Genomic DNA, 16,611 nt, shown 5'->3' with positions numbered 1-16,611 from the left:
CAACTTGGAACACTGGTTCTTAGTTATGTATATTTGTTTGGATAAATGTGCGGAGCCATGTACAATTCAGTGATAAAATCATCCAGTCTTAATGCAAACAAGAGTATTTATAAAATGGAAAAGAAAAATACATGACATAATTATGTGGATTATAGTGTCAGTGTATCCTTAAACACATAGGGGACAATTCTAAAAAATTGTGTGTCGAATTTGCAGGAACACTGGAGTAAATCACGCTGACTTTTCAGCAGGAGTTTCAAAATGAATCTCGCACACTCTGCACTGCTAAACGCACTGGCGTGAATCAGTTCAAGAAGCTGTGGGCAGGATCTATTCCCATTGGAAAGGCCTGCAGCATAGTGCTGAGTGGGCCACTGCACATGCGCCAATCTGTCAGTGCCGAGATCAGCGCATGCACAATGTCCTTGGCTGCCAGCCTCCCAATTGCTGGCCAGCCCTGTCACCCTCGCTGTGCAACCCCCATGGCCTGATTGCTGCCGCACCTCCCCCCCTCCAAACATGCCAGGGCCAGCTTCGGCAACCCCCCCACCACCAGTAGCCCCAGCCACCTCAGCAGGCTGAAGCCACCACCACCCCACTCCCCAATCTCTGGCCGGCCTCCCTCCCTCCCTCCCTCTCTCACTGATCCATGTGCAAAGTGGAGGTGGGATCCTCCCAATTCCCACCTCCATTAGGCCCTGCTCCATTGGCACTACCCTATGCCAATAGGCAGTGCCAAGATGCCCCTGGGGCAGACACTTTGCTCCTCAGGCAGTGCCAGGGGGCTCAGGATGGCAATTCCCAGGTCCCTCCCCCCCCCACCCCACTGCCTGACCTTCTGGGGGCCTCGATTGGCCCCCTTCACTCCAGCAGGGTCAGGCTGCCAGCTCCCCGCAAGTGGGGAGCTATACTAAATCTTGCTGGAGTGAAATACTTCTGGCACTGGCAGATATGCAGAGGCTGCAGCGCCCAGTGGGGACCTCCAAAACGGCCTCTGCTTGAGTCTCCCGGTCCGCTGCATTTCAAAAGCAATGCAGCAGGACATGAGAATCACCCCTACGCAGTTTCCCTGAGTTTACCTCCCATTCCCAAACTATATCCACGTTCCCTGAGCTCACTGAGAACCCCTTTTCCCAAACAACATCCACTTTAGTAAATCCAAGTCAAATCCAGCTCTTACAGCAACAGAACTTTGATGATCAGGTATGGGAAACTGTCTCTCATTGGTTCAGCGAAGGTATGAACTTGCATTTTTAAGAAGAATTTCTGCAATATATCTTGGCTCTGAATTGTAGATGAAAAATGGCTTCTCGGTACCCTCTCTGGCTGTTAGGTGGAACTGGCCTCCTGGGCTGTAGATGTAAAACTAGCCTTCTTCTGTGTTAAGGATGCTGGCAATCATATCCTTTCGCTTCTGATGTCTCATTCTGTGGATTTGGCTGTCTGCATCACTCAAACTCCTTAACCTTAGATATTAGCATCTGTATACCGCCACTGATCTCTGTCATCTGGGTAAGCTGTTTCTACTGATTGGGTGTAAATTGCCCTATCTTGTGTAGGTGCATGCCAATTGTATTATCGGGCAAATTACGTCTCATTATGCTTTTGGAATGTTGGCTACTGCTGCCACAAAGCAGATGTCTACCCATTGGTGGACAAATTGCTTCCGAGCATGCCTTTTTAAATTCTTTTTTCTGCTATTGCTAGGTATATCCTTGATACTGGAGACTACGGTTCGGAAATCATTGTAAATTTAGATTTGGACATTAAACATTTTCACAGGCAGAGCTTTGATAATGCCACAAATATGACAGGAACATATTTGGGTCTACAAGCAAGACTGAACTGAATGCAAGTTCCTGTGTATTATCTTTTCCGTGTTCCAGACACACTTTGAATTTAATTTGCAATGTTGCAGCTGAATGCTGTGAGGAAACCTTGTTCAGAAAGTACATGCCTTTTTTTTTCAGGATTGCACGCATTGGTGGAATATGTTGCAATCAAGCTTGGAGCAGGCAAATGGAAAACATTTGATGGTCAAACAATTTTGTGACACCGCTGGTGGAGATGTCGTTTTGGCTTTGAAAATTAACTTTGATATAAAAGAAACATTTAAGAACATAAGAAGTAGGAGCAGGAGTAGGCCATCTAGCCCTTCGAGCCTGTCCCGCCATTCAATAAGATCATGGCTGATCTGTCGTGGCTCAGTTCCACATTCCCGCCCTCTCCCCATAACCCTTAATCCCCTTGCCTATCAAAAACCTATCAACCCGCGTCTTAAAAATATTGAGCGAGGCAGCCTCCACCACTTCAACAGGCAGAGAATTCCAGAGGTTCACCACCCTTTGAGTGAAGAAGTTCCTCCTCAACTCCGTTCTAAACCGCCCCCCCCTTTATCCTGAGGCTGTGCCCCCTAGTCCTACTGTCCTTTCTGAGCGGGAAGAGCCTCTCCACCTCTATCCTACCCATCCCATTCAACATCTTATACGTCTCAATGAGATCTCCCCTCATTCTTCTAAACTCTAACGAGTACAAGCCTAGTTTATTCAGCCTCTCCTCATAGTTCAACTCCCTCAACTCTGGAATCAGCCTAGTAAACCTCCTCTGCACTTCCTCCAAGGCCAAAATATCCTTGCGTAAGTGCAGCGACCAAAACTGCACACAGTACTCCAGCTGCGGCCTCACCAGTGCCCTACACAGCTGTAGCAAGACCTCCCTACTTTTATATTCAATCCCCCTCGCTATGAAGGCCAGCATCCCATTCGCCTTCTTGACCACCTGCAGGCTGGGTTTTTGCAACTCATGCACAAGGACCCCGAGGTCCCTCTGCACCGTCGCATGCTGCAGTTTTTCGCCCCGTAAGTAATAGTCCTTCCTACCATTATTCCTACCAAAGTGGACAACCTCACATTTGCCAACATTAAATTCCATTTGCCAGTTCCTGGCCCATTCGCCCAGCCTATCTAAATCCTTCTGCAGACTCTCCACACCCTCCGCACAATTTGCCGTTCCACCAATCTTGGTGTCATCAGCAAATTTCGACACCATACACTCGGTTCCCTCCTCCAGGTCATCTATATTTGACATTGTGGCATTAAATTCAGGAAAACCATACAAGAAAGCTGAAGTAAAATTCTTAGCAAAGAGATCTGAAAAGTAGGTCTTTCCATTTTTACTCTTTTATGGAACCGTTTAACACAAGAATGAATGCTGTCAGCAACTTGTGAAATGTTGATACAACTTTATTGAAAGCTGCACAATTGTTGATTTATTTTGTGTGCTTTCTGATTATATGAGAATGTTAAAAGCCACTGCAGTAAAAAAAATTAAGTCAATTTTACTGGAGAGGACATAGAACACAAATAGCTTTGTAAATGAAGTGAAACAATTCATTCACGACCACCAGCTGCTCTGAACATGATGATCTGCAGACAATCTTTCCAAATGTGGAAACTATTTTGAAAATACTTTTAACATAACCTCTCAGGAATGCTTCCAGTAAATGTCCTTTTTCTGAATTGAAAAGGGGTAAAAATTATTTACGAAGTATGATGAGTCAGAAGCACTTGACAAGTTCAGTAATATTGACAACTGAAAGCATGTCTTTACAAGACTTTGCCTACAATGTTGTATTGATGCTTTTGTAAAAAATAGTTATCTCAATTGCCATGCTGACAAAGGATGAAGCAAGACAATTTTAAACATCTGTTGGTCTTCCACATTCACTTGCTTAAATTCTGTTTTCAAAATGGGCCATTGCTAGTGTGATATAATGGCCACAGCTCACATACTAATTCTAATCACTGTTGCTAAGAATGGCCTTCATAAAGTCTCTTCTCCGGCAAAGAATGGAGTCACTGATATTGGACTTGAACTCACTGGGCACTCCACTCGTGAATTTAGAGTAATAATTTATTTGATTTTTAGAAAGAGAAAATAAGGAAGTTAACTTGCGAAACTGAAGGAGACTGAAAGAAACTAAATGGCAGCATATACATTTTGTTGGTTGGATGATTTTGTTCCAGCACTGGACAGGGTCATTCTGTTCAGCATTGCTTTGTACTGCAGTGATGTCATCAGCTACTTTGTCCCCCTCCTTGCTCATCAGAAAGTTAAGACACACATCGCAATATTGACCATCTTTATCGTCATTCTGACAAGAGTTGAGCATAAATTTCAATCAGCAATTATTCAGATAGGTGTGCTTTTACAAATTAAAAGCAGTGATCAACTTGTGCATTTTTTTGTGGCTTACGTCCTTGTGGTCTGTGGACGAGGGTGGGTGGGGTGGAAATGAACATGAGCATGGGACCCCACTATAATAATTCCAGGAGTTGGCTATCAAGGAACAGTACTTCTATTGCACAAAACAATGTAAAACAAAAACCACAAGCTTGTGGTGAACACAACTGGGGCAAAAGGAATAACAGACCCACTCAGGGTCCTGCTTTATACAAGGCTCGGTATATGAGCTCCATCTGCTTGGTTAATTATCAATTCCCAGGAAGCTCGTTTTCAACAAGTCCTACAGGGAGGGCAATTAGTGATTCTCCATGCAAGTCATGACGGCCATACACCCACAAATTGTAAATCTGCCTCTGGAACAAAGGTTTATGGTATGTCTTTAATTTTTCTGCATTCAGACATTTGCCATGATCTTTCACTTCCAATGATAACATGTAAGCCATGATCACCACAGACCCTAATCTCAGTGAAGGTGGGAGTGACACAAAACTGTACCATCGCATCAACACTCTTAATTTTTCTTGATGAAATTCTGCACTTCAGCGATCCATACAAGCAAGCACCAGTCAGTGTTTTCACATTTGCCAAGAGCCTCTATGTTTCACGCTAGTTGTCTCAGCCAGCAAACTGCTCAAAAATCAGCATTCTACATCTACTGATTTCCTGTCATTTTGTTATGAACAGAAAATAATTATTTACACAATGATGCTGGTTTCCACTTGTTTATAGGCTATTCAAGTATTTTGACTCTGGTCAAAAGTTTTTTTGCAATATTTTACAGTCACAATAATACTCTCTCACAAATATATTTGATCAACTAATGTAAGATTATTTAGTAGCACAGGAATTGCCATCTCCCTCAGAAGTCAGTCGCAGTTATACCAAGTTATTTATTAATATTATAAAATGTAATATTGTAAAGCATTCCTCTGCAGATTAAGTTATAATATTCCACTTTATTCCTAAATATCGCAAAAATTGTGCATCTCATAACAGTTATGAATTCCAAGACAGTCATGTTTTAAACTGTCTTTTAATTTTAGGTAAAACAAGTTGGCCTGGAAAGGAGGATGGTGTGAATCATACTAAAATCGGTCTGAAGACACACCCATGTGATTTGGATGTCATGAGGACAGAGGGCCAGGTTGAAATTCATAGAAACTCGAGTAAAATTTTTCACACCCTGATTAAAAAAAGAGTGGCTGATCATGTTGAACACAAACTCTCAGTCTCAGTTAAAGACACCACAAGAGGAAAGCCAAAAAACAGTGGCTGTTGTACCACAAAGAGGAAGAGACTGTTCCGAGCTAATCGCCAACAAAATGCTAAGTAGGGAGCACAGGTTCCTGGTTGAAAAGTTGGGACTTAAGAAGATTTAAAAGACCAGGAGGTTGCCAAAAGGTGCCTTGCTGCTGGAAGTCAATTTGATTATACTCTGATGGGCTGGGTGAAGAGACTTTTTAAAAGGACATTGTAAGACTTTTATGAGGCAAAGAGAAGAGAGCCCGTTGTATGAACGTCAGGAATCTGGGACTTTACGAGATGGTTACATATTTCCATAGTGGCATAAAGTATAAACGTACCAGGGGATATCAACTGTGCTAATTAGTTAATGGGAAAATATCTTTTCTGTAATTTAGTGTACTTGTTACCCACAACCATATGCTATGCAATGCTTTGTGTTTGATTTTAGTTTGTATTAAAGTAAAAGTCATAAAGCGTGAAAACTTGTGTGATTCTTTGCGGTCACTGAGAAATTCATGGATGGTATTTTCCTAGAAAGTGACATAACTGTGGGAAAATGGGAGCCCTTCAAGTTAGTCTTTGGTGAACTCTATGCTATAGTTTTCTGACACTTTCAATTTTATTGACAGGTGAGAGCTTTGTCCTGGTATTGGATATGGGAGGGGAATACGATCTCAGGATATAAATCAAAGATGCCAAAAGACAGTACCAGACCAAGCCAGAGTCCCAAGCTAGCCACACGGACACCCACCAACTATGGCAAGGTCTACAAGGCATAACAGGCTACAAGATGAAGGTATGGAAAATCATTGGTCCAACATACCCCTCTTTGATGAGTTCAATACATTCTATGAGCAAGAGGACAGTGACAGCATGTTCTCCACCTGGAAGTCCTGGATGAACCTGTATCTGAGGTCGCCACTGCAGATGTCAGAGCAGTCTTCTTAAAGGTCAGCCCATGGAAAGCGACTGGCACGGATGAGGTATCCGGACGAGCAGATTCTACGCGGATCAGCCAGTGGGGGTGTTCACAGACATCTTTAACCTCTCTTGACACCAATCTGAGGTCCCTATCTGCTTCAAGAAGATGACCATCATCCCAGTGCCAAAGAAAAACCAAGCAACGTGCCTTAATGACTATCAACCAGTGACTCTGACATCCATCGTTATGAAGTGCTTCGAAAGGTGGCCGAATCAATTCCAGCTCCTGAACTGGCTGGGTTGACTACAGTTTGCCTACCACTGCAACAGGTCCACAGCAGACACCATCTTTCTGGCCCTGCACTCAACCCTGGAACAACTAGATAACAAAGACACCTATGTCAGACTCCTATTTATTGACTACATCTCAGCCTTTAATACCATTATTCCCATGAATCTCATCTCCAAACTCCATGGCCTGGGCTTTGGCTCCTCCCTCTGCAGCTGGATCCTGAACTTCTTAACTCACAGACCACAATCAGTAAGAATAGGCAACAACATCGCCTCCATGATCATCCTAAACACCGGTACCGCACAAGGCTGTGTTCTCAGCCCCCTACTATATTCCTTATACACCTATGATGGTGTGGCCACATTCCCCTCCAACTCTATTTTCAAGTTTGCTGACGACACCACGTAGTAGGTCGGTCTCCAACAATGACGAGACAGAATACAGGAATGAGATAGACAATCTGGTGAACTGGTGCGATGACAATAATGTCTCCCTCAATGTCAACAAAATGAAGGAGACAGTCATTGACTTCAGGAAGCATAGTGCACAACATGCCCCTGTCTACATCAATGGGGATGAAGTAGAAATGGTCAAAAGCTTCAAGTTGTTAGGTGTCCAGACCACCAACAATCTGTCCTGTCCCCCATGCTGACACTATAGTTAAGAAAGCCAACCAATCCCTCTACTTTCTCAGAAGACTAAGGAAATTTGGCATGTCAGCTACAACTCTCACCAAATTTTACAGATGCACCATAGAAGCCGTTCTTTCTGTTTGTATCACAGCTTGGTATGATCCTGCTCTGCCCAAGATTGCAATCCATCACACAAACCAGCCTCCATTCACTGACTCTGTCTATGCTTCCCGCTGCCTCAGCAAAGCGGCCAGCATAATTAAAAGGACCCCACGCATCCCAGGCACTCTATTTTCCACCTATTTCCGTTAGGAAAAAGATACAAAAGTCTGAGGTCATGTACCAACTGACTCAAGAACAGCTTCTTCCCGGCTGCCGTCAGACTTTTGAATGGACTTACCTTCCACTAAGTTGATCTTTCTCTACACCCTAGCTATGGTTGTAACACTACATTCTGTACTCTCGTTTCCATCTCTATGAATGATATGTTTTGTCTGTATAGTGCGCAAGAAACAATATTTTCCCTGTATACTAATACATGTGACAAAAATAAAACAAAGAATTTGGCACTTGGCTAAAACTCCACGCTTGCTGGTAGCAAGGTGGATATGAACAAGATCAGAGAACACCTTCCAGTAAAACTTGCAAAAGGTAGCCACGTAAAACACTTATCTGAATAGACAATTAAGCACCAGTTCCATTACTTTTCTATTCAGGTGATTTCTGCATTTAAATCCATCTATATTCCTCACAATTGCTACTGCAAAACATCTTTTCAATAACATGCTTAAAACCAGAACATTGTGTGGCGACAACTACACAGCACTGTGTAGTTTGAACTACAGAGCACTGTGTCACTCCATAAAGAGTGACAGCATAAAAATTAACAGAGATAGTACACTTGGATCTAGCAACGCTTTAAATACATAGAAAGGAGTTACCTACCACAGATTTCTCACAGTTGTAATTTTATAACCTCAATCTGTCCACATATTAAGGCTGGAGATCCAAATTTTTGTCCTGAATGCTGTCATTATACTGAATAACAAAGCATTTCAAATCATTTCCATTTTAAGACTATTATAACAATATTACTTGTCTTGTCCTCAGTTCATTAAAATTAGATAAACATCATGTTTGAGCTTCATGGTGTTTCATTTCCTAGCCCAGACACAAAGGCAAGGTTTAATAGATCTGCTGTTGTCTTGGTTTAGATTAGACTGACTTTTTAAAATTACATGTCAATGTAATATTATCGAAAATGTTGACCCAACCCCAAATCGCTTTATAATTTTAAAAAGAGATAGTTTAAATGCAACAAACTTGCCACTTCTAAAACTATATGAAAAATTTCATTAAAATCCCTAAAGTTGACTTAATTTGATGCAAAGTTAACAACTTAAGTAAGATGGACAAGAGATATCAAACATCACCAGAGCCCTCACCAGCATTATTCTGGGATCAGCTGGTGTGAAAGGTGCTGAATCACAATGATGAGGTGTGCAACCTGTCACTTTTCTTTCTGTTCCAACAGCTAAGCACCAACAGCCACCTGGAGCAGTATCTGACAGCCTGGACAAGATTGAAAACTTGCAGCTAGAAGAAACCCAACTGTGAATATCAGCCACAGCTGTGATTCCAATCTGGTCCATGTTGAATTATGCAGTATTAAAAAGATGAAACAATTGCTAAACTTCCATGCTCGTGAGTTGAAGGAGCTGGAATCCTTTAAGTAAACCTTCCTGAAAAATGAAAACAGACTTGAAAAGCTGTTAGAAAATTGCTATCATGTATGCCATCTGGAATCAACTATAAAATATAGTTTTGTTACTCTGTACAATATAGTCAGTCCATCAAGAGTCACCATTTCCATTTTAAAACGAAACACACAATAGGGCAAGCTGAAAACATTATGACAAAATTGTGTCACTGACTCCAAGGTTTTTAGCTAAATTAATTGGTTTACATTGCATATTATTTGAAAAAGTATTGAACACAATTCACTGATAAAGGATACACCAGTATACTGTAATTATCTGCATTCCTTGGTAAAATCTAACCTAACATTGGTACATCAGTGGATATATCATATACTCAACATATTTACCTGATCTGCATTTTAAGTACACCAGCTCCACTTGCTGAATTTATAGGCGTTTCCATTATGGATTAAATTTTGAAGCACTGAGTGTTTTATCATTGTACGATTTTACATATTCTCCCGATTGAGTGACACAGAAAATGACCTTGTCACAACTTACGCCCTGTTCCAGCAAGACAAGCACAGGAGCTCAGAGCAACAATCACAGTTCAAACACTGGTACTCAATCCACTACATCATCAGTCAAGCAAGGGTGATGTCCACATCATTGCACGAGCTAATCTACCATTGCCATCAGCCTGTATCCAACACAATTCAAGCAACGCCACAAGAAAATTAACACTGAAGCCCTCAAAGATCCCATCAAGGCGCCCTTTTCATTCAGCAGCTCACTCCAATCTAACAGTCAGCCACCAGGATGTAGGGGGTGTCCATCGTGCCTGCTCAACCCCAACGTCCAGCATAACAAGCATCTGTGAAGAGGTCCTTGGTCTCTCTATCAGGAAACATAATGACTGGTTTAATGAAAACAACCACACAATACAGAAACTAATCAAGCGCATGGCTTTTACAAACTGTAAACTTCACCACACCTCAAGATCAACAGGTTGGGACTGATCCTTGCATTTTTCTTGAATTCATCATACGGTTGAGATCATATCTGTCATCCACCTACAAGATGGATGAAAGCAGTGATACAAAATAAAACCTGTGACATGAAGAACAAATGGTAGGTAATAGAGAGTATAGGAGACCCAACAACTCAGACATCAACAAAATGTGTGGTTACTTCAGCACCGTCAAGTTGTCTAGTCCAAGCATTCAAGGGCCCACTCTGCTGCAAGCCATGTATGGAGAGGAGCTCGGAGGCAATGAGCACTTGCTGAAGCGAACATTTTGAAGAACGTCTCAACCAAGACTATCTTTGACTTGAATGTCCTCAACTCCATTTCACAATATCCAAACCAGCTAAGTCTTGACACCACCTGATTCCAGAGTGAAGCTGCAAAAGCCATTCTACAGTTGAAAGACACCAAGGCCTTCAGCGAAGATAGAATCCCTGCCAAAAAATTCTGAAATAGGGCAGACACACATCCCTGGCACTGCTCACTCAGAAAGAATAGTGCATGCCAGGGAGGCTGTGATTGTGACTATATTAAAAGGAGAAAGCCAAGTCAGGTTGCACTAACCAAAGGGAAGTCTCCCTACCTGTCTGCCACAAGGAATATCGTTGTAAGGACATTCCTCAATTGCCTCCTCTCAATGGCCAAAAAGCTCCTTCCAGAGGTGCAGTGCAGTTTGCCCCCATTGAGAAGCACCACAGATATGATCTCAACTGCATATAAGTCCAAGAAAAACGCAAAGATCAGCACCAACCTGTTGCATGCGCCTTTTTCAACCTCACAAATGCCTTTGACTGTGTCAGATCAAATGCTTATGCAGTATCTGTCTCAAATTTAGTTAGCCTCAGAAATATTATCATCCTCCACAACGGCATGCAAGCTGTGATCGTCACCAACAGAACACCATACACCCTGGTCAGAATTCGCCACTCATGCCCCATTACTGCTGCCAGCACGAACAGAGAATTTGGCGCTCAGCTAAATCTCCATTTACTGTGGAGGGACCAGAAAATCCCAGGTGCGGGCAAGGATTTCAATCTGTGGCTGGAATTTTACCACCCTCCCATCATGGGAATCAGAGCGAGTGAGAGATGGGCCATGGAAAGTCCATTTACCTCAGTTAGGATTTTACAGTTGTGGAACAAGTGAGGCTGGAAAATCCCATCCTCCATCTCAATGAAAACTGGGGTCAAACCAAGCTGCCTCATTGCGCCATCCACCTTTTCCACCTTCCTTGCTGCAGTACTGCATATCACCTCCATCAAGTTACCCACATAAGTGAAAATAATTTACAGATAGAAAGCAAACCGTCCAATCTACACTGCCTTCAATCCAAAACCAAAATCAACCCAACAGGTTGTGTCAGTGTCATGCAGCAACTGAACTGCAGGTCACTGCCAACTCAATCTCCCAAGCATATGAGGATGGACCTTTCAGTAAATACATTGAAAACTAAAGTCCCCTTCCAACCAGCTCCTACCTCACCCCAGATCCTGAAAAATGTGAACCATTTTACACATCTTGTGAGCCTCCTCTCAATGAAGGCAAACGTGGACCATGAAATCCAGAATCAACTGAAGTACACCATTTCAATCTATAGTCAACCGAGAAGAATATTTGAAGAACAGGATCTCAGACATGAAACTAAAGTCATAGTATACTGGACAGCAGTGATCGCCGCACTTCTGTATGTGTCAAAAACTTATGTAACCTACAAAAGGCACTGAAGAAGTAATCAGCAGTGTGCCTTTACAAAGGCCTCCAAATCCAGCATCAAGAAAGGTGGTTCAACAGCAGCATCTTCCACAACCCAACATTGAGACGCTAATCACTCAAAACCCACTCTGCTGGACAGGACACATCAGTCATTTGCCTGACACCAAATGCCCAATCTTTTCAACTCCGAACTTCATCTTCCAGGAAAGCAGCAAAAGAGCTCAGGAGCTTGCTTAAAACATCCCTGAAGAAATCAAACTTCCCTGTGTCCTTATGGCAGAGCTTGAGACTGGCGAGATGGAGGTGGTTATTCAGGAGAGTTCATCAAGAGCACACAATGGGGAGATCAAAGGGTCATCAAGAGTGCAAAGTTTTTATAAATTGGTATCACAAGAAATGGGTTCCATGAACACTGCAATGAAGTTAGTGTGAAATTCCCGTGTTGTCGAGAGTGCACAAACTTCCAAACACCTCATCTTCCCAACCCTTTGAGCATCATCTGTCCTGCTGCACATGGTACAGTCTGTAGATCACACATTGGACCGACCAACCATTTTCAACCCATCAAACCACAGTGGACACAAGTCATCCAGATCCAGTGTGGTTGTCTAAGGGACTGCTGAAGACACACTAATTAAAGAGCAAGATAAAATCTGGATAATTGTACATGCAGAGCACTGCAAGAGGTCACTCCAAAAGACAGTCAAATCTTTCCTAGCAATTGATATTTCCATAAGCCTTGTTAAACTTAAAAAAAAACTATAAATGCAAAGGAAGACACATCTTCTAGGTCATTCTGCATCTGATGAAAATATTGAACTAATAGCAGTTCAGCTGTGACCAAAAGAGAAAAAATGCTGGAAAATCTCAGCAGGTCTGGCAGCATCTGTAAGGAGTCAAAGCTGACAAAGGTCATCTGGACTCGAAACGTCAGTTCTTTTCTCTCTTTACAGATGCTGCCAGACCTGCTGAGATTTTCCATCATTTTTTCTCTTTTGGTTTTAGATTCCAGTATCCGCAGTAATTTGCTTTTATCCGAAGTTCAGCTGCTATACCGATGTTGCACTGCTACAATAACAAAACCTCTTGGCAAAAACACAACTTGGGTGTTATAGTTGTAAGAGTTCTTAGGCCCAAAGAGTCGCTCATGCGAGAACTGATAAATTCAGAGCGGTGAACAATGTCAGTTACGTACCAGAGCAAAAAAAAATCTCCTGATAATTATATCTTTGATCGTTGGAGTTTAGTAAGTTCTGGAGGTATTGAACATCTTACGGGAAGGAAATATTTCATCTTATAAATTTATGTTGGTTCAGACACCCTAATTCTTGGATTTTTGGAATCAACTGCTTCATCGAAATTAAAATTTCTCGCTAAGACTAAAACGCAAATTCCGAACTGAACCCGAATTCTTGGCAATGCAATATGCACAGCCCAAGATGGAAATCAACTGGACATATTTTCCTCCTGCAATCTAGGCGCCTAATTTGTCTTGCAATTGTCTAAATAGTTCAGATATGCAAAATCAAAAGTCTTCATGATTGTAAATTGCTATAAAATCCGATTCAAGAGAGACAAGATTGGGATATTTGCAGATTGAAAGTAAATGGAATGATATTTCAATTATAGTAATGAAACAAGGATGAGGCAAAATTTTCCACTTAATATGTTAGGGAACGATGGCTTCCTCCAGCTTTCGATGCACAGTATTCCATATTCGTGCTACCGTTTTAGATAACCTATATTAATCATATTGAATTTCGTAGAATGTGGCAAAATTAAGTTGATTATACCAATCATTCACGTCTTCAAAGATAAAGACGATATCGAGTTTCGTCTTTCAAAGTTATCTTCACCCGTCCAATATTTATAAATGCCAAATGCAAAGTGAACAAGCGCTATGACAGCAAACTGAAACCTTTCCGCAATGCCAAGCTCGCAGCTAACGGCGTGCATCCTGTAACATTTTATTTGCTGTAAAAGTTTTCCACGTATACCAAAAACAATGTAAACAGAGTAATGTATTGATTATAAATCAGTTCAAAGGTTGTGTTTAAGCGAGGCTCCCGTCGCACACCAAATGCTCCTGTGTGCATCCGCAAACTAGAGGAACCTCTTGAGTTTGTCCTTTATCGTGTTGATGGTTTATCCCAAGGCGTTTATCCGCCACAATGGTCGCCCTCCAAGGGGAGGGTTCAGATCAATTACCATAGAAACGGACTTGATCATAAACCCATCCTGTTTCAATGGCAAGTGATAACACTTACCGTATCTCAGATGAGACCCAAAGATTATTTTAATCCTGAACTGATTTTAACAGTTTAAGGATTTCGACTCTGGAAGGCGAAACATACCAAGTACACGATACACTAAAAGAAAAGTTTCACTGAGCAGCACAGCTTGGAACATTTACAACCGGCACTTTGGTGTGAATAATTTTCAATACGGTACAAGCAGCCGAAACGGGGTGGAGGAGGAGATCGAGGGATAGACAAATAAACGCTGAAACTGCAACAAGCCATTTACAGAAAACAGTTTAGTGCGGCAGAAAAAAACTACAGATTATGCCGAGACTGTTTGATCAATTACATTTTATTTATAAAATAAAGTGATGATTGCGACAGAGCTTCTTGAAAGCAGCAACAAGTCCGCTATCAAGACTTTTTCCCCCTTAGTTTGATGACTGATGCCGCCTCTCCGGAGCTGGCAAGTCGATGATGACTTGAAGGCAGATTGGGTACCAGCAGAGTGTGCCCCAGGGCCCTGTCCATCCCTGCCCACCCACTCACCCACCCACCCTGCCCAACACACACCCCTCAGCAAACACACTCACCTCTCACACAAAGTAGAGACATAGTGCAACCAAAGTCCGCCCAAAGCCGAGCCGCGAAATGTCAAGCAGGATTTTAGTGGCGGAGGGGAAGGGCTGGCTCTCCGCCCGGCATCGCCACTGACATCTCGAAACAACTGTGAGTGTGTCGGCACGGCCACTGACAGCCCATCGCCATGTTGATTAGCCTCCTGATTCCAGAGGCGGAAGTACCATGTCTGGGAAGAGGCGGGGGGTGGGAGAGAGGGGGGAGGGGAGGGAATGGGCAGTTCCAACCAATGGCGCAGCGCCCCATCCGAGCAGTGAGCCAATGGGAGAGCGCGGGGGGCGGCGCTTGGGCGGGCAGGGGGTGGCGCCCGCTCGGCGCGCGCCTGTCAGGTGAGTGACGTCAATGGAACTCGGACCCGCTCCCGTTGCCAACCCTCCCGGGCTCCAGGTGAAGGCTTCGCTCCGCTTCATTTCCGGACAGCAGTGATCCTTCCCAGGCTGGTCGCTCTCAGTTCACCACACACAGGCTGCAGCAACAACAGATGCACAGTGCAACTCACTCTGAGTTGGCTTTGCCTGTCATTCAGAGGATTAATTGCACACTGAGCCCTCTAGGGATTTGAAATCTACACAACTTGTAGCTGGGTGCACAAAGAAATAAACATTTGTCACTTAATGTATTTTTTAAAAAGGAGTCGGTGCATTGCCAATTGGACTCGGTTCGAATTCCTGTTTTGCGAAACCAAAATAAATTAATCCAAATTAAACTGGATGGATAGTTAGGTGTAAACATGCACCATTCAATCGGGTTATTTACTAAAAGGATTTTTTTCACTCGTTGTATCACTAGACCGCGCGTATCTACCAGCTCCCACACATTACAAAGGGTCGTGAACGAAGCCCAGTCCATCACTCAAACCAGCCTCCCACCCATTGACTCTGCCTACATTTGCCGCTGCTTCAGAAAAGGACCCCATGCACCCCGGACATTCTTCCCCCTATGTCCGCCGGGAAAATGATACAAAAGTCTCAGATCACGTAGCAACCAACTCAAAAACAGCTTCTTCCCTGCGGCGATCAGACTTCTGAATGGACCTACCTCACATTAAGCTGATCTTTCTCTACACGCTAGCTATGACTGTAACACTACATTCTGCATTCCCTTTCTTCTCTATGTGCGGTATGTTTTGTCTGTATAGCGGGCAAGAAACAATACTTTTCACTATATGCTAACTAATACATGTAACAATAATAAATCAAATCAAATTACAAAGTTTATTTCAGACAAAGGGGTTAAACATAATTCAAGTCCTTTTGAGTTATACGTATGGTTTCCTGTGGATACCCTTCCTGCATCTCACAAACACAAGTCTCACTAAAATATTGCTGTAATATTCTATGTTCTATTAAGTGCATGATACAATAAGGATACGGATGCAAATAGTTCTTCCTCCTTCATAAATATAATATTGATGTTACAGTTATGTATTACAGTATTGCCACAAAGCATTTGATTAGATATCAACTTTCTTGGTGGAATATAAATAAATGTCAGCGTTCCCATTCACTTTTATTTAAAATTCACTCCTTTAAAAACACTTTTATGTGAATATTTACAATTCCTCCACATTTCGGCTGACTGAACTAATTTGGAGATTAGGCGTTCTGATTGAATATTCATTAACTGTAGACACGTTGCGATGAAAGGCAGTTGACCTGAAGTGTCCGCTCTGATCCTCTCTGCACTGATGCTTCCTGACTTGTTGAGTGTTTCCAGCATTGCTTTTATCCCAATTGTTGCAACCACAGACAGGACCAAATTGAATTATTAGAAAAGAGACTCGCCCCACCCACCCCACCCCCAGCCATGAAGAAACATCGCGCGAGTGATATCACAAATTGGCACATGTTTGTTAATACCTTTCCGGACGTATATCCATGAATATGTTGAACTACGGTGACAATAGGCGTGCATAATAAATGCACGTCCCGATATGTTTTTTACTATCTGTTTTTGA

General features: G+C 42.6%; 1 protein-coding gene across 9 annotated transcripts in view; it reads right to left on the bottom strand.

The window, feature by feature from the left end:
* Positions 1 to 14,800, bottom strand: part of LOC145340852 (protein unc-13 homolog B-like) — a 580,250-nt gene extending 565,450 nt beyond the window's left edge. For all 9 annotated transcript variants that reach the window (XM_080185311.1, XM_080185327.1, XM_080185336.1 and 6 more), the window contains exon 1: positions 14,609 to 14,800. In XM_080185311.1, the coding sequence (XP_080041437.1) occupies positions 14,609 to 14,630 (22 nt within the window). In that variant the 5' untranslated portion in view covers positions 14,631 to 14,800. The remainder of the gene's footprint in view (positions 1 to 14,608) is intronic.
* Between the last annotated feature and the right edge of the window lie 1,811 nt (positions 14,801 to 16,611).

This window comes from Carcharhinus amblyrhynchos, chromosome 1, assembly GCF_965287045.1.
Source record: "Carcharhinus amblyrhynchos chromosome 1, sCarAmb.v2.hapA, whole genome shotgun sequence".
Classification (NCBI taxonomy): Eukaryota; Metazoa; Chordata; class Chondrichthyes; order Carcharhiniformes; family Carcharhinidae; genus Carcharhinus; species Carcharhinus amblyrhynchos.
The sequence above is the reverse complement of the archived record's forward strand: the minus strand, read 5'-3'. Positions and strand labels throughout refer to the sequence as shown.